The sequence below is a fragment of the Cucurbita pepo genome, chromosome 9 (genome assembly GCF_057944985.1).
Source record: "Cucurbita pepo subsp. pepo isolate OVF chromosome 9, ASM5794498v1, whole genome shotgun sequence".
NCBI classification, from domain to species: Eukaryota; Viridiplantae; Streptophyta; class Magnoliopsida; order Cucurbitales; family Cucurbitaceae; genus Cucurbita; species Cucurbita pepo.
In genome coordinates this window covers 3,983,239-4,006,633 of record NC_141806.1, presented here as the reverse complement: position 1 = coordinate 4,006,633, position 23,395 = coordinate 3,983,239, and the positions used below count along the sequence as shown (strand labels likewise).

Sequence of the window (23,395 nt, the reverse complement as noted above, 5' to 3'; positions counted from 1 at the left end):
AAATCTCTTCAGGTAAGAGGTCTACCTATTGAAACTCAAACTGTTATGTTTTTTTAAATATAGTTATATAAGTATGCTATTATATGGTTGTACGTTGTTTACTTCTATACTTTATTGTGCAGGAAACATATATGTTTCGGGATTGTGTATGTGTGTGTGTGAGGTTTATGAATGCAAGGACCGTGATAAAGATTACACGCTGTGTATATCGAGTAGTAAGCTACTAGTGGTCACCTGATTGCTGATAATTGTTTTTGTAGTAAGAGTTATGTGCATTTAGTGTTGGGTGACTAGTCACCAATGTCAGGATTGATTGCCGAAAACGGTTTTTGGTGAGTATCAAGGTCCCTCGATTTTAATTGGTTAACTATATAAATGTTTACATATCTGACTCCAACATGAGAGTGTCTTACGGAGTATTCTTAATAATCACCATGTTTTTTAAATTATTTTCAGGTAAGGGCAAACCGTAGCACATGAGTGACGAACAAGATAAAGAAACCGATCATGGGGCAACTCTAGCATTTTGGATGGAAGACATTTTCCTTTTAAACTTTTTTATTGTTGAACTATTTAGTTGAAGTACAACTTTTTAAAATTTCTTTAGAAAGGGGTCCCGAGCATATCTCTACTAGAGTGTCTTTTTAACATCTTTTCATGTATTTTAAATTATAAACTTTTTATGCTAATTGACGTTTTCGACTGATACGTGTGCGGAAAATCAAGCCGTTCTAAATAAAAATATTCTAAAAATGAACCAGTCCCTTGGGTCAACCTCATAAGAAATCAACCAAAGTTAAAAACCATTAACCAAAGTGAAAAGTAAAAAACCATTAACCATAGTTAAAATTGTTGGATGAACCATAGTTAAAATTGTTAGATGATGAAAGCCCACGTCAGCTAATTTAGGGAATGGTCATTTAGGGAATGATCATGAGTTTATAATCAAGGAATACTCTCTCCACGGTGATGCGGCCTTTTGGGGAAGCCCAAATTAAAGCTATGAGAGCTTATACTCAAAGTAGACAATATCATACCATTGTGGAGAGTCGAGTTCATCTAACTTGGTATCAGAGTCATGCCCTAAACTTAGTTGTGCCGATAGATTGGTAAACCCTTAAATGTCGAACAAATGACTCCAAACGAACAGGAGTCAAGCCTCCTTGAAGGCATAGTAAAAAATGACTAAGACTCCAAAGGAGTCGAGCCTCGATTAAGGGGAGGTGTTGGATGATGGATGACGAAAGTCTTACATCAACTAAGCCTTCTCGAAGACATAATAAAAAATGACTAAGACTTCAAAGGAGTCGAGCCTGATTAAGAGTAGGCGTACTTTGTTCCAGGGGAGGTGTTGGATGATGAATGATGAATGATAAAAGTCCCACATTAGTTAATTTAGTTAATTTAGGTAATGGTAATCAATACTCTCTCTATTATAAGACTTTTTGAGTAAGCCCATAAGAACTTATGCTAGATAATATCATACCAATATGGAGAGCTGTGAGGCTTCATAAAAATCTTAACGCTATCACAGCGGGAATCTTTCAATCAGAATGGAGGGAAATGTAAAGGCGATAACGATAAGTTCGTTCGAAACCGAGTGATCGGAATCATCCCGTACAGCTACATGCGCACCAGAATGCATCGAATTCGATTCTTTGCGATAGCGATCTCTTTTATCATTACCACATTCTGCAGGTGATCCTCCATTTTTCCTTCTTGAGATTCGAATTTTGCATATCGGAGCGACTTTGTTCAAGCGTGTTTTTGTATGGTGTTCTGTACTTGAAAACCTAGATTTTGGTTATGCGAACGCCGGAAAATTCCATTGCTCAGTTTCAAAGAATCCGTATGTTGATTTCCTCAATCTTCTTCTCATTAACTGAGTTAAGTGCAGCTTTTAGAATTTTCTTTCTTGTATCTATCAGGTTTAGGAAATGATTGATTGAAGCTTCTATGTTTAGTTTTTTGATCCTGCAATAAGCAATATACTAAACTATCGGAACTCTCTGTTTCTACTGCTTCACGTTTTTAATGATTCACGGAGGTGCGTTTATGATTTTATTTATTGGATTTTCCTGTTTTGGATTACCGCGGGGATTCTTGTCTCGCTAAATTTGATGTTTATATTCAATTTCTGTGACAGGAGATCTTTAGTTTTCGTAGTAGATGCTAAATGCTTAATTTGGCATCCATTTGAACTTCGTAATTTGTTAAATTCATATCTCTGTTTTTCTTTTCTTTCTTTCGGATTTTTCCTGAATTTATTATGTTTTGTCAGAAGTTACAAATATGAAAGACTCTGCAATGATCTTTTTGTAAGACGGTGTCTTTTGTTGGCTAACAGGCATAGCTGGTGATGGAAGATGTTTGTTTCGATCAGTGGTTCACGGTGCTTGTCTCAGATCTGGCAAGCCAGCTCCAAACGAGGATCTCGAAAAAGAGCTTGCAGACGAGCTTAGAGAGAACGTGTGATCTTAAATTAATTTCTAAGGGTTTTTTTTTTTCATCTTTAGATTATTGCATTATACATAATAGAATGATCCAAGTTGCTGATTGACTTTACTTGGCACTTTTATTACTGCCTTCCCATTTTGTTACCCCCATCAGTCTGACCAATATTTGTTGAATTGTTTGAATAGGTTGCAAATGAGTTGATGAAGAGGCGATTGGACACCGAGCGGTAAATTTTGTTGAGGACTCTTAGCTTATACCATATAGAAGTTTTTGTATATCACAACTATTTTGCACAATTACAAAAACAACAACAATCACTTGATAAAGTTTTAATAAAAAGTTGAATTGAACTTGAGGTCGGTAAGTATTGGAATATGTTATTAATAATACACGTGAAACTATTAATGCATCACATTAGTAACAATTTCAATTATTTTGGTGATTCTCATTGACAGAAGTATTTAATTTTTAGTTAGAGTTCATATATTTCATATCTAAAACATGTATCTGTTGCATATTATTTGTTAAGATATGATGGTTATGTAGTATGATTCAATAGTTGCTGAATCGTTAATCATTAGTGTATCGAATTGGGTTCAATAAGCAAGTGCAATATGTTCACAAAGTCAAATTAGTTCCTATTTATGTTGTTATGGTATCATTCTGTTATTTTTTTGTCAGTTCTATGTATTTGTGTGTGTCTTCTACGTTTCACCTATGAGCAAGTAACGATCTAGAAAATCTCGGCTTTGTCTATTTATTTCGTTTTCCACTCTCGAATTACTGTGGAGGTTGTTTGCTTTTATACGTCTATGCTCTAATCTCATTGCGTGAGCTTCTGCTCTGCTGACCATCTTTGTATTCTTGCATTTAATTAAATTGTAATAGACAACAGAGAATATCCAAAGTGTGCACTGATTGGCAGGTTTATTGAAGGTGACTTTGGCCAGTATGTTAGATGCATGCGCCAACCACACGTTTGGGGAGGAGAACCTGAGTTACTTATGTCTTCACACGTCCTACGGTAATCTCTATGTTCAACCATTCTCCTTGTTGCAGTTTTCTCATTGATACATCTCATTCCTGATCATCAAATAATGCCTATAACTTGAAAACGTGTTTGCTCGTGGGTATTTTTTGTTTCTTAGTTCTTGTTGCTAGATTCTAGAGTGGCTGATGAATGCCTTGTTGAGGATTGTTGGGAGGGAGTCCTACGTTGACTAATTTAGGGAATGATCATAGATTTATAAGTAAGTAATACATCTCCATTGGTATGAGACCTTATGGGAAAGCCCAAAGTAAAGCCATGAAAGCCTATGTTCAAAGTGGACAATATCATACCATTGTAGAATCCGTGATTCCTAACAAGCTTCTGAAATTTGTCACTACATGCATTTGATTTCGATTATTTGAAGCAAACATGTACTTTTATGATGTTGGGCTTCATATAGTTCTTAAACGTGATTTGAAAATTGTAAAGAGGATATATTACCCAAATTTTCTGAACGTTCCTATACCCTAGAGCCATGGAATATCGCTGGAATTCTTAGCCAACGTGTTAGTCGTGTGTCGTTTGAAGTTAATAACTTAACCTATGTTTAGTAGGTAGGTTTACTTATCTTAGACTGGTCATATAAACTCCAGTTTATAAGACATGTTTTAGACTATAGGCTCTCTTTGTTGAGCTCGCTATACCGATGTTGGCGCAGATTGCTTTCACTTGCATGAACTAACTTTGTACAACCTTATATAATTCCAAGTAGAGATTACAAACCTAGACTCGATGGAGAATGTTTTGTTTTTGTACTTGAATATAATAGGAATTACGACTCTCCCCAATAGTATGATATTGTCCACTTTGAGCATAATCTCAAGCTCTCGTGACTTTGCTTTTGGTTTCCCCAAAAGACTTTATACCAACGGAGATGTATTCCTTACTTATAAACCCATGATCAACCCCTTAATTAGCCAATGTAGGACTTCCCACCAACAATCCTCAACATATAAGGTATATTGTGTTACGACGAACCCTGCTGCATTCTTCAGACTGATTTAATTGGCTGATCAGATCATTAGATAATGCTAATTTGTTTTTGTGTCTTTTTTAAGGATGCCAATCTCGGTCTACATTTGGGACATGAAGTCAGCAAATCTGAAGCTCATAGCTGAGTATGGGCAGGAATACAGTAAAGAGAATCCTATTCGCGTCCTTTTTCACAGCTATGGACATTATGATTTACTGAAGGCTCCATGCAATTAAAAGCAGTAACATCCCTTGCTTCCCTATCTATTTGCATCTGTGAGAATAATTGAAAGATATACCATGAATGGTAACTGTTTCTAAATTAGTCTCTTTTCGTGAGATCCCACGTCGATGGGGAGGAAAACGAAACATTCTTTATAAAGGTGTGGAAACCTCTCCCTAGCAGACGTGTTTTAAAAACCTAGAGGAGAAGTCCGGAAGGAAAAACTCAAAGAGGACAATACCTGCGAGCTCTTACACTTTTCCTTCGGAAAAAACCAATTTCTTTTAATTATAACTTATTATTAATCTGAAAAGTGTTCAAATGTATAGTAAAATAAATTTTTAAGCTTATTTCGTTTCATGTGTTTATATCTTTGTTGTTAAGTTCAAAAGAAAATATTCATTAGAAATCTTACATAGACACGTGCTTTGAGTCAATATTCATGTCGGGTTAAGGGTTTCATTCGTACTTGCAGGTGCATAGACATGGAGAACTCTACATAGAAACTTGCTGAAAGAGAGAGCAAGCAGGTTTGATGATACACTCAAATATATATATATATGCACACACAGAGTTAGAGATTATTTTGCTTGTGGTAATATTTTGGTCTTCATACTTGTATTTCGTACAACTCATGTCTGTAATAATTAAGTTTTCGGCTTAAAATTTTTGCTGTAGTATATCACCTTACAAACAGATATATAATACCGATTTTCCAAGGTAAAAGAGCCCCGTATGATTTTTCAAGGTAAGACCGATTCGAAACAAAAATAAATAGAAACATAGTTCCAATAAAGGGAACCCACGGAACATATTCTTTGTCAATTTAAGTTTTGCTCACATCTCGAATGAATTCAGGGATTTGAAGAAATTCTGATTGTTTGTAGATTACGAAGAGCTATAATGGCTGAACCTAATAAGATAGCAATTACAACTCAAGAAGTAATAACTACTTGGGCATGTATATCAGAAAATAGAAGAGTTGTGTGAATCAAAAATATAAGGGAGGTTCATAGCCAAGGGTAAAGATGCTCGAGTAACAGTTATTTTGGAATGTACTCGTTGTGTTCGAAATGGTGTTATTATGGAATCCGTGTATATTTCCAGATATATTACTCAAAAGAATTGACACAATACGCCTAGTCGATTGCACCGATTACAAACTCACACAATTCGCCTATTTAATCTTCATTTATGCAAAATTTCTTATTTATTTTTGTGCGGATTGAGGTGGAATTGTAGAATTGTTCGTGAAAAATTTGCGGAATCAAGTTTTTTTGTGTGTGGTCCTATATTAATTTTAAAAAATTTAGTGGATAATTTTCATTTTCTAAACAGATAAAATATTTTAGTAAATTCAATAATATTTCATAAACAAAAATATAATATAAATAAAGATGAGATTCCTTTTTCATCTCTATTTCTTTGTTATCGATTCGATTTTACATAAGAAATAGATATCTCTTACTTATTTATTTTATTTAATTATTTTAATTATTTGAGTCTAACTATTATTTTTGAAACTAAATGAAGAAAGAAAATGTAGAAATTAAATAATACTATATTATGAATTATTTTAATTATTTTCCTTTGATTCATAAACTTCAAAAAAAACATATAACATTAAATTAATGTCGACGTGTCAAATTGTGTGGAACGCGAATCCTACAAAACGCATCTAATTTCCACGTCATCATCCCATCGCATGCAATGGGCAGTAGTGACACGTGTACGGTGCACATGATCTCTATACTACCGCCGTTTAAAAACAATCCAAAATATTAAATATATTTTAATTTGCCTTTTAAGAGTTTGATTAATAATTTAATTACAAAAACTAATGACAAGAATGATTACGTGCTTTTCCTCTGCTGACAATGCAGTCCACGTGTAATACACGTGTCATTTTTAAAAGAAAATACGTACTCGAAAATAAGTATAAAACAAACAAATCGTTCATAATCCTTGACGCAGCGGCAGGTTGATTCAATTTTCCCGCGCTAATCGATCAATGTAGGGTTGAAATCGCAATAATTTTGTTGATCCTCTCCAGATTTCTGCTAAGGATTTTATTTTGTTCAATCTTGTTGTAGTGACGAAGAACATCATGAAATTGAGTCCGAGAGAAGTGGAAAAGCTAGGTCTACATAATGCGGGATTTCTAGCGCAGAAGCGTCTTGCTCGTGGCGTGAGATTGAATTACGCTGAAGCTGTAGCACTAATTGCCGCACAGGTTTGTTAATCGAACTTCATTTCTTGCTTATTCTCATCGTATTTGAAGGATTCATCGCGTTTGTAATAGATTTTGGAGTTTGTTCGTAATGGCGAGAAGAGCGTGGCGGATCTGATGGATTTGGGGAAAACACTGTTAGGAAGGTTTGTTGAAAATCTTTTTGATTCGTTTTTCGTTTTGATTTCTGGTGTGATGAGATTTGATCCTGAAAACAGGAGATTGGTTCTTCCTGGTGTTCCGCATCTTTTGGATTACGTTCAGGTGTTGATTTGAAGTTTTTCGATTGATTCAAGGTGTTGATTGCCGATACTCGGCAAGAATGTTCTGAGATTTGAGTTGATTTTGAGTTGATTTGTGTTCATGTTACAGGTTGAAGGAACTTTTCCCGATGGGACTAAGTTAATCACTGTTCATAATCCCATTGATTCAGAGGATGGGAATCTGGAGCTAGCGTTGCAGGGCACTTTTCTTCCAGGTAGATTTCTCACTCACTATGATTTATACTCTTAACAGTTTTCTATTTCATTTATGCTATTTTCTGCGTTCCAAAAGATTTCAATCAAACATCCCCATGCAGACCTACAGACCTACTTAGTGCCCAAAGTTTGGGGTATACGTAGATCGAGCTAAACAATTTTGATCTTAATTCTAAGAATATGGTTTATATGGTCTATGATAGATTCATTATTTAAAAATGGTATAAATATTGAGGTGTTTTTTTAGAAATTTATGGAAGATTACTAGGCCAAATTATCACTCTAGGAGACCCATTAATACAAAGTATATCTTAATATATTTTATAAGATTTTATTTGATTTGGGTCCACTAGATGAACTCAAAACTCGAATCAAATCCATTCGGTTGTATACAACCTAACCTAACCCAAAATGGCTACAAAAACTCGAATCAAATCTATTCGGTTTCAGTAAATTAATACACCCTACCCCAAAATGGCTAATCTAACTCAACTTAATATCTATAAATCGAGTTAAATCTGTTCGAGTGGTGGGTTCAATGTGTTTGGGGGGTTTCATCTTAAACTTTTTTTTTTCTTTTTTTTCTTTTTTTTCTAATTTTTAACAGTTTAGGTTGGGTCAGATTGCTTGCACGATTATTTATTATAAGTTTTATTTATAATAAAAGTTAAAAAAATAATTATTTATTTAGTAAAAAATATTTATTTATTTATTTTCAAATTGAATTAATAGTTACTACTCAATTTCAATATTATTTTGAAATGTAAAATATTATTTTGAAAAATTACATTTCAAAGGCTTTAATTCTTTTTAGATGTAAGAGTTGGTAGAATAAAACCATAGGACTGATTATTTTTTTCAACCTGGTGATTTTGTTGCAATCCTATGAACAAATTAAGAAAAAAAGGAAAATAGAAAAAATTATTGTAGAACCCAATAAAATTAAAATAACAAATAATTTCTAAAATTAACATTTTGTGTGTGCTTTTGTTCGAACTAATTTTAGAAAAAAACTCATCATCCAAACAAACCCGTCAAATTTTAATCTATTTCAAACCAACTCAAAAGTTGCATTATATCAAAAAAGATAATTCGATTTATTATATATATAACTTTCTGATATATATTTTGAGAGTTTTTAAGTATCACATTAAAATTAATTTTAGTTAACCCATCTATCAGTTTTTCTTTTAATTCTTTTAATTCTTTTTAAAAGGAATCCAATTTTTTGAAGCACTTTTCATTTATTAAAATTTTAAAAAACCATTTTGGATCCCATAAAAGAACTCAATAAGATATATTAACTCATTTTAATTTTTTTAATTATTAAAAAGTCCAATGTCTTTCTCGAATTATTCTAACACACTTGTTTGCTAGTTCTGGAGAGGAGAACGCATCTTACATTCGTGATAACAACAGTAAAACTTGTTTGGAGGGTAAGAATGTGATTTTCAAAGACAAGAAAAACTGCGTAGAGGAAAGATTTATAATTCTGATGAAGAAGTGAATAAAACTTTGTCTAACTTACCATGACAAGAAAAACTGCGTAGAGGAAAGATTTATAATTCTGATGAAGAAGTGAATAAAACTTTGTCTAACTTACCATGAATACGACTATCTACAATGCTATGATAATGCTATGATATTGTACACTTTAAGCATAAGTTTTCGTGCTTTTGCTTTAGCCTTTCGCAAAAGGCCTCGTATCAATTGAGATAGAGGCCTCGTACCAATGTAGATAGAGATAGTATTTCTGGATTATAAATCCATAATCATTCCCTAAATTAGCCTAGGGATTATAAACTTATAATGGTTCCCTAAATTAGTTCCCTAAATTAGTTCCCTAAATTATAAACCCATAATAATTCTCTAAATTACCTCCCAAATTAGCCTAAATTAGTCCCTAAATTAGAGCTTATGAATTATAATAATTCCTGTATTATAAAGATCATTTCTCTAAATTAAGATCATTTCTCTAAATTAGCTTAGGATGATTCCTCAGGGCCAGGAGAAGAGTGTTTATATACCTCATATTTAGGATTTTCATTAATTCATTGTTAGGGTCTGGACGAAAAAGACTGTTTGACACACCTCTAGGTGTGGGTTTTTGTCCCCTCAGATTTGAGAATTAGAGCGGCCTTTCTCGTCTCCAAACCTAGTCGGAAAAAAGGATTCTAATTCGGTCGTAGCAAAAGAAATTTTGTTAGTCAAGATGCTTTTTGACCAATTCAAAGGAAGACGGAAGACTAGGCTAGCTGATCTTGGTAAAAAAGAATCACGATAGATTGTTCAAGTCTGCAAGCTGCAAGCAACAGCAGTGGAAAAGCTGTTGCGCCTTAGCTTGTAGTTTAAGAGTCTCTAGGAGTACCCTTACTGATATCGTTTCGGGTGCCATTGTCACCAAAAGGTTCAAATTCTCTTAGTGAACTTTCTAATGTTCTATAATGTTTTTTTTTTTTATATAATTCTGGATAGCATTCCTTGTACTTTTGTTGCATTTTTCTTTGATGAAAAAGAATTATTTTACAGTTCCTTCGTTAGACAAGTTCCCTTCGTTGGAAAGTAGCACAGTGCCTGGCGAGATTATCTGTGTTGATGGTGAGATTGCAATCAATGTTGGGCGGAAAGCTGTAATACTCAAGATAAACAATAAGGGAGACAGACCAATTCAGGTGCTATGTTCTTATTTTTTCAAACTTAAACCAAATGATATCATAAACTCATGCAACTAATCAGCTGCTGAGCACCATGTATACCTGATGATATATTGGAGCAGATATCCCATTTTTCTAGTCTTGAGTTGAAGCTATCTGTTGAATCTTAATGTAATCAATTTGATGATTTCATCTTAGGTTGGCAGCCATTATCACTTTATTGAGACAAATCCTTCCTTGGTATTCGATCGATCTAAAGCTTATGGCATGCGCCTCAACATATTAGCAGGATCAGCAACACGATTCGAGGTTCAAATTTTTAATCTTATTGGGGCTTCTTGTTCTTGATTCTTGTTACAAAACCGATATTGTTATGAACTTTTCTTTATCCTATTAGCCAGGGGAGCAAAAATCTGCCACTCTTGTAGCTATTGGTGGTAACCAAGTTATCAGAGGGGGAAATGGCATTGCTGATGGTCCAGTGGATGATTCCAAGTTGAAAGAAGTGATGGAAGCTGTGCATTCAAGAGGATTTGGAGATTTGGAAGAAAAAGATGCGAGGTATACACTATCTAATCTATATAATCTGCAAGTTTGTATTGACTATTGTTTTTTGTTACGATGGTTGGGAGAGGACTATCTATTTATAATTAAAGAGTTAGATCATGGGTTTATAAGTAAGGAATACATCTCCATTGGTACGAGACATTTTGGGGAAACTAAAAGTAAATTCATGAAAGTTTACGTTCAAAGCGAACAATATCATACCATTTTGGAGAGCTGTGGTTTCTAACATGCTATCAGAGTTATACTCTGTCCCTAACTTGGTCCCTAACTTAGTGTGTCAAACAAAGAAGTTTTGAGTCTCCAAGATGTAGTCAAAAGCGATCCAAGTGTCGAACAAATGGTGTACTTTGTTCGAGGGCTTTAGAGAAAGAGTCGAGCCTTAATTAAAGGGATTAAAGGGGAGGCTATTCGAGGGCTCTATAGGTCTCAGGGGAGGCTTTATGGTTCTCTTTGTTCGTAGAGAGGATTTTGAGAATTGCCAGGAGAGGAGTCCTACATCGATTAAGTAAGGGGTTGATCATGGGTTTATAAGTACGGAATACATCTTTATTGGTATCTTCATTGGTATGAAGCTTTTTGGAGAAACCAAAAGCAAAGTCATGAGAGCTTATGCTTAAAGTGGACAATATCATACTATTGTGGAGGTTCGTAGTTTCTAACATGGTATCAGAGTCATGCCCTTAACTTAGCTATGTCAAAAATGTCGAACAAAGAAATTGTGAGCCTCGAAGATGTCAAAAGTGACTCAAGTATCGAAAAAAGGGTGTACTTTGTTCGATGGCGCCAGAGAAGGAGTCGAGCCTCGATTAAGGAGAGGCTGTTTAAGGGCTCTATAGGCCTCAGGGGAGGCACTATGGTGTATTTTGTTCAAGGGGAGGATTGTCGAGAGAGGAGTCCTACATATGCATTGGTATGAAGCCTTTTGGTTTTGGGAAAACTAAAAGCAAAGCCACGAGAGCTTATGTTCAGAATGAATAGTATCATTATCGTTCAAAGTGAATAGTATCATTATCATTCAAGGTGGATAATATCATTATCATTACAAAGAGTCGTGATTCCTAACAGTTATATAGTTCATACTCCCCCTTATATATCCAGACACATCGAAGCCTTTATAAGAAATCATTTTGCAGAGTAGGTGTCACTGGAGACAAGGACGATGTATTCACGACGAGAGTTTCTCATGAGGATTATGCGAACCGGTATGGTCCTACTACCGGTGACAAAGTTCGACTCGGTGACACAGATTTATATGCTGAAATCGAACACGATTTCTCCCTTTATGGAGATGAATGTGTATTTGGCGGTGGAAAGGTTATTAGAGACGGAATGGGCCAATCATGTGGGCATCCACCGGCTTCATCTCTTGATACTGTAATAACCAATGCAGTGATCATTGATTATACTGGAATTTTCAAGGCAGATATTGGTATCAAAGATGGCTTCATTATTTCCATTGGAAAATCTGGCAATCCTGATGTCATGGATGGAGTTCGTCCTAACATGATCATTGGGGTAAAAATCTCTCAACTCACCTTGATTTTTGAGCTGTTTTTGTTCTAATGATTCCTTTCGTTTCAATGTTATCAGCTCAATACTGAGGTTATAGCTGGAGAAGGCTTGCTGGTTACTGCAGGAGCTATAGATTGTCATGTGCACTACATATGCCCTCAAATGGTACACGAAGCGATATCGAGCGGTGAGCTGAATTAATTGCGTATATGTATGAGATCAATCGGTGTGAGTGTTGGTGTCGGTGTCGGAGGCATACATTGAAGTTTAATTCGAGTTTTTTGCACGTGAATTTGACGTTTAACTAGGCATCACGACACTGGTCGGAGGTGGAACCGGGCCTGCTGAAGGAAGTTGTGCTACTACTTGCACACCATCCCCAGTGCAGATGAAGATGATGCTGCAATCCACTGATGAACTTCCCCTGAACTTTGGCTTTACAGGAAAAGTATGTCTGTTTTCCTTTTCTGGTCTGCTTGCCCCTCCGAAACGGTCCTTCTGGCGTCGCCCGTTTCACCTCTTTGGGGGTTTATATTGGTCTAGATTTTAATACGAACACATTGTTGAGGATTGTTGGGAGGGAGTCCCACATTGACTAATTTAGGGAATGTTCATGGATTTATAAGTAAGGAATACATCTTCATTGGTATGAGGTCTTTTGAGAAAATCAAAAGTTATGAGGTCTTTTGAAAAAACCAAAAGTAAAGCCACGAGAGGTTATGCTCAAAGTGGACAATATCATACCATTATGGAAGCTCGTGGTTCCTAACATGGTATGAGAGTCATGCCCTTAATTTAGAAATGTCAATAAAATTCTCAAATGTCGAACAAAGAAATTACTAGCTTCGAAAGTGTATTCAAAAGTGACTCATGTGTCGAACAAATAGTGTACTTTGTTCGAGGGAAAAGAGTCGAGCCTCGATTAAGGGAAAGTTGTTCGAGGGCTATATAGACCTCAGGGGAGGCTAGCTTCGGAAGTGTAGTCAAGAGTGACTCATGTGTCGAACAAATAGTGTACTTTGTTCGAGGGCCCTAGAGAAAGGAGTCGAGCCTCGATTAAGGGAAAGTTGTTCGAGGGTTATATAGACCTCAGGGGAGGTGAATTGTTGAGGGTTATATAGACCTCAGGGGAGGTGAATTATTGAGGATTGTTGAGAGGAAATCTCACCGAAAGATCGTACATTTCTATTGGTATGAGGCATTTTTGGGTCCAAAGCAAAGCCACGAGTGTTCATGATCAAATTGGACAATATCATATCATTATGGAGATCCGTGATTTCTAACACACGTTTTGTTTGATTCAGGGGAACAGTTCGATGCCAGATGAGATACATGAAATTATAAGGGCGGGTGCGATGGGAGTGAAGCTACATGAAGATTGGGGATGTACTCCTGCTGCTATTGACAATTGTTTAGCTGTGGCAGAAGAATATGACATCCAGGCACTTCTCTTTCAGTCTTGTGAAATTTTTCTATATCAGTTTGAAGCTTTTGAGCATTGTTATTGAAGTTTTCTTGTTGCCCTTTTGCTTTTGTTAGGTGAACATTCATACTGACACCTTGAATGAGTCTGGATTTGTGGAAGATACCATTGCAGCTTTTAAAGGAAGAACTATACACACATACCATAGGTAAGAGCTTTGTCTTACTCTGATCGTTGGCACATTATGTGGTCGAGATAGGTCGGGTAGGGCCCGAAACGTAGTTGCTTCATCTATCTCTCTTCCACCCTTTTCCGTGATATAGAGTCTTGCACAATTTCGACCATCGACTACGCCTTTCGACCTGATCTTTTGGAAGTTTGGGGCGTTGTTCAAGATAGCTTGGGTAAGGTCCCAAAGGTAGTTATTCCATCTGTCTCTCTTCCACCCTTTCCCGTGATATAGAGTTGCCCCATCTATCTCTCTTCCACCCTTTTCCGTGATAATAGCGTCCCGCACAATTTCGACCATCGACTACGCCTTTTGGCCTGATCTTCTGGAAGTTTGGAGGCATTGGTCCAGATACGTTGGGTAGGGTCCCAAAGATAGTTATTCCATTTGTCTCTCTTCCATCCTCTCCCGTGATATAGAGTCCCGCACAATTCCGACCATTGACTACATCTTTCGGCCTGATTTTAGGCCCTGACTAGGCAACCGTATATGTTGTAGCTTGCATTTGTGTGTCTTAAGGCGATATGTGAATCTTGTCCCATGTAACGTTTTGACCTTGAATTGTTTGGGCAGTGAAGGAGCTGGAGGTGGACATGCTCCCGATATCATTCGAGTGTGTAGTGTGAAAAATGTACTACCGTCGTCAACTAATCCAACACGACCCTTCACGAGCAATACTATAGATGAACATCTTGACATGCTGGTACATAAAATATAAATGAAATTAGTTCCCAATTCATAACTCATCCGAGTTTCCCAGCGCGGTTTCGACTTGGGCGTTTTATTTCATACAGATGGTGTGCCATCATCTCGATCGCAACATTAAAGAGGATTTAGCTTTTGCTGAATCAAGGATAAGAGAGGAAACAATTGCTGCAGAGGATATTTTGCATGATATGGGAGCAATCAGTATCATATCTTCTGATTCACAGGCTATGGGCCGCATAGGAGAGGTTCTCTTCTTACTGCATTTTACTTCCATTTCATATCATCAAATTTGTTGTTTTGTTTTTCATTTAAGGACTTTGATTCACAATTTGGTTTGGTCAGGTGATTTGTAGAACATGGCAAACTGCGCACAAAATGAAGCTGCAAAGAGGACCGCTTGATTCCAAGAAACCGGACAACGACAACCTTCGGATCAAGCGATACGTCTCGAAATATACAATAAATCCAGCCATAGCAAATGGGTTTTCTCAATATATTGGTTCAGTAGAGGTACTGTAATTTTGATTCTCGAGTTCATTAGATATTACTCGATGAGCTAGAGATACCGTTAATATGAATTTACTCGAAACTTTGAAGGTCATTTTGATTAAAACTAGTTTGTTACTTTGGTTGCTTTTTTGCATCAATGATCTTATAATTTGTCCTGTCCATCCTACAGGTAGGTAAGTTGGCTGATCTTGTCCTGTGGAAGCCATCCTTTTTTGGGGCAAAACCAGAAAAGGTGATTAAAGGTGGTACAATTGCTTGGGCGAACATGGGCGATCCAAATGCAAGCATTCCTACACCCGAACCGGTAAATTTCTATTACCTCTATCGGCAGGACGTTCGGATCGTGTGACAGAATGAAAACATGATAGCAAGAGAACTCAACATTGGGTTTGAACGAAGAACTTCTACTATTCTCACGAGACAACACAATAAACTAACATGACGCGATAGCATACGGTTGTCGAGAAATACTCGGATTTCGTAACTAACTCATTTTACTTTGTAGATACTGATGAGGCCAATGTATGGATCAATTGGGAAGGCAGGAAGTGGGAACTCAATTGCCTTTGTCAGCAAGGCATTGACCGTTTAAATCTCTATCAGTTTCTTCTTCAGCTGCTGTGATTTACTCTTAACCTGAAGTGGTTTGCTTTGTGTGGTACAGGCGAGTCTTAACGCGGGAGTTAAGGCCATGTATGGTCTAAACAAGAGAGTTGAAGCTGTGGGGAACACAAGGATGTTGACAAAACTTGACATGCAATGGAATGATGCCCTTCCAAACATAACTGTGGATCCCGAAAACTACGACGTAATAGTAGACGGCGATGTTCTTACCTGCCCGCCCGTCTCGACCGTGCCACTTTCGACCAACTACTTCCTTTTCTAGACTTGGTTCTGCTCCTGCCATTGGCTTACCCTTAACGTTTCGGTGTCTGTTAGTTTGTAACTATGTTTGATACCGAGACCATACATATAATAAGCGAAGATATGAGTTATGTGATAGGGAGGAATGCCAGTGTTTAAAAGTAAAATGAATAAAGGCATACCATATTGTTCCATGTATGAACTACCTGATCAATTTACTCGAATAAATAAGATTATAAATGATTTTATTCTTTGTTTCAAAATATATTGCTCATTTATTCTATGGATGGTTAAATTAATAAAATTAACTTTCGTTCAAGATTAGCCACTCTAGCAATTGAATACCTTATAGCAACAATATAATAGCTACCTAAATTCATTCAATCTGGCCGATTCAAATGCATTCCTAAATTCATTCAATTTGGCCGAATCAAATGCATTCTTGAATTCATTCAATCTGGCTTGAGAGTGAAATACAAGGGATAGAGAATGAGTTGTAGTTCTGAGTTTGTAGTTAAAGAAGTGAGATAGAGAAGGGATAGAGAAGGATAGAGAAGGGATAGAGGAGTTGTAGTTCTGAGTTTGTAGTCGGAGGTCGTGAACCAATAAGTGAGCTTTTTCAATCCTCTCAAATCATAGACAGAAAAAAGTATTAGCTGGCCGGCCTTTAAGAACGAAATTCTAGATTCTCGATGCTTTTGCGCTAGTCATGAATCTGTCTTGGGATATCTTGATTATCTTTATGATGGGTCGTAACAACTCCCTTTGGGGAATTAAGAATCGAATCAATATTTTATTTTAAAAATACGTATTAATATTTTATTTCAAAAATACATATTAATATTTTATTTCAAAAAATACGTTTGACGTTTCAAAAATATTTTTAGATTTTCAAAAGGTTAAACTAACAGGCTTTAAATTTTTTTTATTTTAAAGCACCTTTGAACACTTCTATTAAACTAGTTTATTTTAAGTAATAAAATGTCATTAATTAATCTATTTTATTAAACTATTTAAATTTTTATTAACATAATCCTTTGATATTAAATTTGTGAGATTATTCAACAAAACATCTTAACAATTATTCTCAAAGGGATTAGAACAAATTTTAAAAGGCTCTTAATTGTTGGATTTTTTATTTTATATTTCAAAAATCATAAATATAATATTATAAATATATAATTTCTTTTTCTTGATCATGAGAAAATGCATGAATATACTCCCTGTCTATCATCTACCTTCAACATCTTCGTAGAAAAGAGAGCAGCGTTTAGCAGAACGTTAGAACCTTGCATCAACACTCAAAGCATAAACTTTATCAAATACAACAACTTACCACCGAATCGATAGATAGATGTAAATGACGCAAATAAAATACGATACCGTAATCTAATGTTCAGAAAATCAACTATTCTGAAACGGGAAAGAAATCGTTTTTTTCTCAGGCTGAACGCAAGGATTTGAGATCGTTCTACAGAAATTATTCAATTATCCAACCATGACCAAAAAACGCCTCGGCAATGGACGCGAGGTGCCATGAATAACTTGTCAGACCGGGCGGTATATAAATCAACAAATAATAAAAAGGGAAATAGGGTCATGACTTTATTAGCTGAGTGATTTTGTTCCAAACAAGTTCCCTGCCTAACATGACATCAACAATCAAGATTCGATATAAACGAAAGGATTAAGACGCTATGATATTCCCTAGCATGACAACAAACAAATTGACTATAAACCAACCAGTATCAACCTATTATTCTAAAGCATCAGATCAAACTCATCACTAGACGGTTTATTTCATTCTTACACCAACCAGTTTTCAACCCATGACATCAGACAATAGAACGATTTCACCATTGGTTTTCAAAATAACATTGAAGTCGTAACCATAAACCGACACTGTGAATACTGGAAGGTTAGCAACCAACGGTAAACACACTAGAAAGAAAACCAAACATCAAATAAGTATCAGGTTGAATGAACGCAAAATGCATTTTGAAAAGAAGATCAGATGCATAGTATGGTTGACACTAATAGCTAAGGGTTAGAAGATTCTCACTCAATCTCCGCCGAGCTTGATAGTACACTTACACACTTTTCGGTGTATAGAGCGTTTCCAAACAGCACTTCCAAGAAGAAAGCTGTCGAGCAAATGATTTAGGAACTTGAAAAAATGCAAACAAAAACAAAGTTGTCATATGGTACCTCAAGTGGGTGAATCAACAACTAAGTTAATAACTTCATAACTTCCAGAGCAATGAAGGTAAGCTCCTCAACCTGCTAGCTTTGATACTGCAGTGACATTTGCAGAAAAATCACGCTTTCACACCAATTAAAAGAGAATAATAAGTGATAAAAGTCGATCCATTTTATACATTACTTTGAAGAGTGATGGAACTGCTGAACAAGCTAATGCATACTTATTCTTTCTTTCAATAGCCAAAAAAAGAATTTGAAGCTCGTTCTACCCATGTCACCAAAAAAGAAATAATAATTACATCAAGTGGCAGCATGCAAACACCAACGCGCATATGGATCAAATAGAAGGAAATCTATTTCTTGAATAAAAGCAAATAATGAGTTTAGAAATTCAAGTAAAGTAATAACGACTGCTAACTTTAGGTAAATATTATGGAAACAGAAACATAAGGGGAAGCTTGGTGCTCCAGATAATACATAATTCGCGATGTCTTCTTTTAATATGGAAATTTGCATCCATCAGCACCAGCAGTGATTGGAACTAAATTATACCCAAAGAAGTAGTCACTTGAATCACCAACAACCAAACACTGATTACATTTTTAAGGAAGAAACCCATAATAAAAAGTCAGTGCCCACTAACAAATTCTTGTAAAGAAACCTATCCACAGTCCTAGTTATAGAACCCAGATATAAACATTTGCAAGAAAATATACCTCTAAGGTGTGAATTAACTTCCATCTAAAACTTTGGAGAATTTGAAATAATGGGGTTAAAGGAACAAGATAAATCAGGCTTATAAGTAAAAGCATATTTGGTAGACCCAACTATTAGGTAAGCACTGTAATAAATACAACGAACACTTCAAGTTGAATTTTCAAAAAACATGCACACAACCAAGATACTGATATAAAACGCTTCAAAACATGATCCTGATCCTGAAGAATTTTGCAATTAATTAATTACCTTTGAAAAACTACCGTTACTGTCATATTCTTCGCCAACGAGAAGCAAAGACCGCCCTCCCCTTCCCACCAACCATCTCTTGCAAACACAATTCAAATATTAAAAGGAGATTATAATTGAACCAGGTAGGCAGTAAATCCATCGTGATCTAATATTATAAATGAAATTTATGGCCAATAGCCTAATTTTCAATAAAAATATGTTACACAATTAGTTTCTGCTGAAACTGACTTTAGCAAGAAAACAACAATGTTCCACACCTCGCCATGCAAGCCGTGTCTCACTGAAGCATTTTCTATATGATGACCAGAGGAGAAGAATAGACGTCAAGCTGCAATATATCTTCTTCAAAGAAGCAAAAAAAATACATATCTTGAACCAAATATCCATGAATGCCGTGCTAAAAGAGCACTAGTAATCTGTCAAACAAGATTCACAGCCTTCTTCCCTCACCTCAATCAGGTCCAATAGTCAGAGTTATTAAAAAAATAACTTCAGGGCAACCTCGGTCAAATTACCAGATCCCCTCTCAGCCAAACAAGCCAGATGTTCCCAATTCTCCTTGCTGCAACTCCTTTCTGCGCTGCTCTTCTAAGGGGTCTGGACTCTTCATTACTCTCCGGAAACGCCTACACAGGTATCATGCTATTGTTAATATTAAGTTTCAATAGAAGTTAAACCACAAACTCATAAGTCTAACAGCTGTCATACCTGTCCTGAGCATGCTGAGCAGGAAAAGTAGGCATGAATGCTTTAGACTTTGGAAGAGGAACTTCTGAGAACCATTCGTGATCAAGAGCAGCCTCAGCTGTAATTCTCTGCAGTAAGAAAACAAATATCAGTAGGCAATCATGAAAGTGGATGAGGAAATCAAAAGGAATTGATCATATATTTACCTTCTCAGGATCGTAAGTTAGTAGTTTGTTCAACAAATCAAATCCTGAATCAGAAAGAACTGGCGAACCCGTGAATGATGTTGCAGGAAATTTCTTACGCAGTAAGTTGTACCTGAAAGAAACATGTCAGCAGTTAAAAAGTGCTATGAAAGTTAACTGGAAGGTCACCAAATGAGGCCAGATAGCCAGACCAGAATCACCCAAAGCTGGAAGCCTGGGAAAACAGTGGGAAAAAATAAGAAAAAATGTGATTGTTATACTCGGATTCAGTGACATCAACAATACTTACTGGTGCTTAACAAAGTTGACCCGAACTCCTGGAAGATTGGAAAATCCAGGCCAAATTGTTTCATTTGGTGTGCCTAGCATTCGGAATATCTGCAATGTTCAAGGTAAGGGCATGAGAATGCACACAATAACATTGAACATGACAATTAATAAACGCCAATCAACTAAAATCTGAACACTCTAATGTAGTTAACTATTTTACCTTGTCAAGTTGATCAACTTCTGTTTTCCCATTAAACAGTGGTTGCTTTGATAATAATTCAGCCATAATACAACCCAATGACCACATATCAATGGCTGTCGAATACTGTCTTGTTCCCAAAAGAAGCTCAGGTGCCCTGACAACATGAATGAAAAAAAGAAATTTTAAAACAACATAGAACATTTTTATTATTTACCTGTAAAAGAAAATTTTCATCTAGACTCGTGGCATGCATCTTCAACATAATCATCGGGCAAATTAATGCCACCAATAGTATAAAAGATAATATAAGAGAGTGGACATTAGAAATAGACATGGATAAGACATACCTGTACCAAAGAGTAACAACCATATGCGTATATGTTTTCAAAGGGCTCCCATACTGTCGAGCTAATCCAAAATCACAGATCTTCAACTCTCCCTGATTATTCAAGAGTAAATTTGATGTTTTTAAGTCCCTATGAAGCACCCAATTATCATGAAGATATTTAACACCCTCCAATAACTGTAGCATCAGACATTTGACTTCACTTTGACTAAATGGCTGCTTCATTGTCTCCATGAGTGCTTTTAGATCATGCTCCATGTATTCCATTACCATAAAAATGCTATCAAGGCTACTGCCCACCACCACTTCTTTTACATCAACAATTGAAGGGTGATGAAAAGAAAGGAGAATGTTTATTTCTCTCAAAGAAGTCATTGGAAAACCTTCTCGCTCCTTTTCCATTTTTACTTTCTTCAACGCAACTATTTCCCCTGACTTTTTGTCTCTGGCTCTATATACAACACCGTAAGTTCCTTCATCAATCTTATTCAATCTTTCAAATTCATCAACACTTCTACAGCCCTGAAGCATATTTACATTTCGGGGGGGAGGGCCACTGAGCTCTGCCTCCTCGGGAGATTCTGTCTCATCCTCGGAATCATTATCTAACCGGCTACTGCTAGTATCTGATCTATGAATTTCATCACCTAGCTCTGTGCCTTCGAACTTCTCAAAATCATTACCGAGGTAATGATTCCCACTAGATGATCGAGACCGATCACCATGTTCTGTCGATTCAGATGATCTTGTCCCTGCTTCAGAGCCATGTCTCATTACCTCCCCAATCTCTGGAGTTAATGATTTCCTTTGAAATCGAATGCCCTCCAAGGACTCGGAAATTGGTGTTGTCTTCCTCCTTTTAGGGATTTCCTTGTCTAAAATTTCACCTTCATCACCGGGAGAGTTATTTCCGGCAGCCCATCTAGAGGATGAAATGTTTCTTGTGGGGACATAATCATCATCCCCAAGATTTTCTGCTTCAAGATCACTCTCCAATGGTTTCCTAATTGAAGCAGAAGATGGCATCATTGGTGAACCACTAGCGGAAAATTCATCTGATCCAAGAGCAACAGAAGATTCAGCAAGTGAAGAAGGTTGCACATACTCGTGATCAATAGTTCTGACAGTGGGTACGGCATCAAGAGTATCCAATACCACATTAGGAGATTGCCGCTGCTCCTTAGGAAGCGGCAGAGATGAATCTGTCACAGCCTTGGCGACCTTATGTCTTAGGGAAACAGTCTCTTCCTTAACGTCTCTGTCCCAAACTATCGGTGAGAACTTCCTCTTCTTCTCAGGTGGAGAACGAATTCCATTCTCCGCCACCTTTGCTGCCTCGCTATTCTTAAATTGTAATCCAGAATCGGTGGCATCGTCAGATCCACTCTCACTGGATAACTCACCCGGCTCCCTATCCATTGCCCTGACAAGAAAAACACTTTGATTGATTCCATGAGGCCCACCGCTGCTGCCAGAATCGCTTCTACTTGAAGAACGTGCACTACCATTACCTAATTCCCTGTCCTTGATCTCCTTCGGCCTGACCCTAACTCTATCCCTAACCTCCCAACCTCGACTCTTATTGCTTACACGGTTACGCCCCCGTCCCCGTTCATACTCTTCCTTCGCACTCACATCAAAACCGGAATCTCGGTCCTTCATATCATAGTCGCGATAACCCCCCATCCTCCCCGCTGCCATCGAAATCCCAAACCCTACCCCAATAATTCCCAAAGAAAACCCTAAATCCCGAATTATTACAATAAAAATATTCGGAAATCGGCCAAATAAATACAAGTCGAAACCCTAAATCCAAAAAATTCAGATCGCGAATAGAATCGCGAAGTGAACAAAAAACGAAGTAAAATCCACAAAAGACCCGTCAAATTTTCAACGAATCTCGTGGTAGAAACGGAAAAGTCGAAGAGCAATTCGAAGTTGAGAAATATACCCTTGAAATCGATTGCGCAAACTAAATAGCAACCCTAAAACGCAATTGAATACGAGCTTTAACCCCAATCCGGAAACTGTATCAGACAAACAGCAGTATCAATGGAAGAAAAGGCCCGGATGCGAGTTTAAGAACCCTAGTCAATCGAGACGAAACCACCACGAACACGGAAGAATAAGGAAAGTTTGCGATTCTGAGTATACACGTAGTGGACATGGATGATACGACGCCTCTCATAATTTTATTTATATTATTCATTTATTATTATTATTATTATTATTATTAGTATTATTATTATTATTATTTCTTTTCTAAATTGAATTATTTTAAATTTTAAATTATTTTTTATTTTTACCCTTTCTATAGTTAAAATTAATTTAATTATTTATAATTAACTTAAATAATTTGATTTTACTGTATATACAAGTATCCTAAAAATAATTTTAAATAATTAAAAATATCTAAACTAATTTATTATTTTTAAAATCTCTGTTAAAATATATTATTTATTATTAGACGTTTTAAATTAGATTCTATTTTCAATATTTCCAAATTTTTAAATAAAAATTAATAGTTGATTGAATATGTATTATTTATTTTTGGATCTTTTCTAAATTATTCATCTTTCAACTTGAATTTCTGTAATTTTCGTAATTAAAAATTAGAAGCCCTCTTAAAATATT

The 23,395-nt window shown here is 36.2% G+C and overlaps 3 protein-coding genes across 16 annotated transcripts; 2 read left to right on the top strand and 1 right to left on the bottom strand.

The window, feature by feature from the left end:
• Window positions 1–1,516: 1,516 nt before the first annotated feature.
• Window positions 1,517–5,429, top strand: LOC111801678 (OVARIAN TUMOR DOMAIN-containing deubiquitinating enzyme 4). 3 transcript variants are annotated; one of them, XM_023685774.2, is made up of 7 exons: window positions 1,517–1,698; window positions 1,798–1,849; window positions 2,348–2,469; window positions 2,643–2,683; window positions 3,383–3,481; window positions 4,567–4,722; window positions 5,179–5,429. In XM_023685774.2, the coding sequence occupies exons 2-6, from the start codon at window positions 1,807–1,809 to the stop codon at window positions 4,715–4,717; spliced, it is 456 nt and encodes a 151-aa protein (XP_023541542.2). In that variant the 5' UTR covers window positions 1,517–1,698; window positions 1,798–1,806; the 3' UTR covers window positions 4,718–4,722; window positions 5,179–5,429. The 3 variants fall into 3 exon arrangements, with proteins under 3 accessions (XP_023541542.2, XP_086982756.1, XP_023541543.2); XM_087126630.1 differs by lacking the exon at window positions 1,798–1,849 and adding an exon at window positions 1,929–2,047 and having other exon boundaries at window positions 1,518–1,698; XM_023685775.2 differs by lacking the exon at window positions 1,517–1,698 and adding an exon at window positions 1,929–2,047 and having other exon boundaries at window positions 1,707–1,849.
• A 1,241-nt stretch (window positions 5,430–6,670) lies between these two features.
• LOC111801677 (urease-like) lies at window positions 6,671–16,127 on the top strand. 2 transcript variants are annotated; one of them, XM_023685772.2, is made up of 19 exons: window positions 6,671–6,716; window positions 6,797–6,936; window positions 7,006–7,079; window positions 7,152–7,197; window positions 7,306–7,411; window positions 9,942–10,084; window positions 10,265–10,375; window positions 10,464–10,627; window positions 11,767–12,148; window positions 12,224–12,332; window positions 12,454–12,593; window positions 13,450–13,587; window positions 13,685–13,776; window positions 14,371–14,500; window positions 14,592–14,750; window positions 14,848–15,015; window positions 15,185–15,319; window positions 15,521–15,592; window positions 15,680–16,127. In XM_023685772.2, exons 2-19 carry the CDS (start codon window positions 6,811–6,813, stop codon window positions 15,899–15,901), a joined length of 2,517 nt encoding a protein of 838 aa, XP_023541540.2. In that variant the 5' UTR covers window positions 6,671–6,716; window positions 6,797–6,810; the 3' UTR covers window positions 15,902–16,127. The 2 variants fall into 2 exon arrangements, with proteins under 2 accessions (XP_023541540.2, XP_086982764.1); XM_087126638.1 differs by lacking the exon at window positions 6,671–6,716 and having other exon boundaries at window positions 6,807–6,936; window positions 6,985–7,079.
• Window positions 16,128–17,461: 1,334 nt separating this feature from the next.
• On the bottom strand, window positions 17,462–22,930 carry LOC111801675 (cyclin-dependent kinase G-2). 11 transcript variants are annotated; one of them, XM_087126641.1, is made up of 10 exons: window positions 20,763–22,930; window positions 20,434–20,569; window positions 20,233–20,321; window positions 19,944–20,055; window positions 19,759–19,865; window positions 19,308–19,676; window positions 19,048–19,125; window positions 18,263–18,346; window positions 18,088–18,174; window positions 17,462–18,023 (listed from the first exon to the last, which is right to left on the bottom strand). In XM_087126641.1, the coding sequence occupies exons 1-6, from the start codon at window positions 22,460–22,462 to the stop codon at window positions 19,577–19,579; spliced, it is 2,244 nt and encodes a 747-aa protein (XP_086982767.1). In that variant the 5' UTR covers window positions 22,463–22,930; the 3' UTR covers window positions 17,462–18,023; window positions 18,088–18,174; window positions 18,263–18,346; window positions 19,048–19,125; window positions 19,308–19,576. The 11 variants fall into 11 exon arrangements, with proteins under 11 accessions (XP_086982767.1, XP_086982766.1, XP_023541537.2 ...); XM_087126640.1 differs by lacking the exon at window positions 18,263–18,346 and having other exon boundaries at window positions 19,308–19,392; window positions 19,501–19,676; XM_023685769.2 differs by lacking the exon at window positions 18,263–18,346 and having other exon boundaries at window positions 19,308–19,389; window positions 19,501–19,676.
• Between the last annotated feature and the right edge of the window lie 465 nt (window positions 22,931–23,395).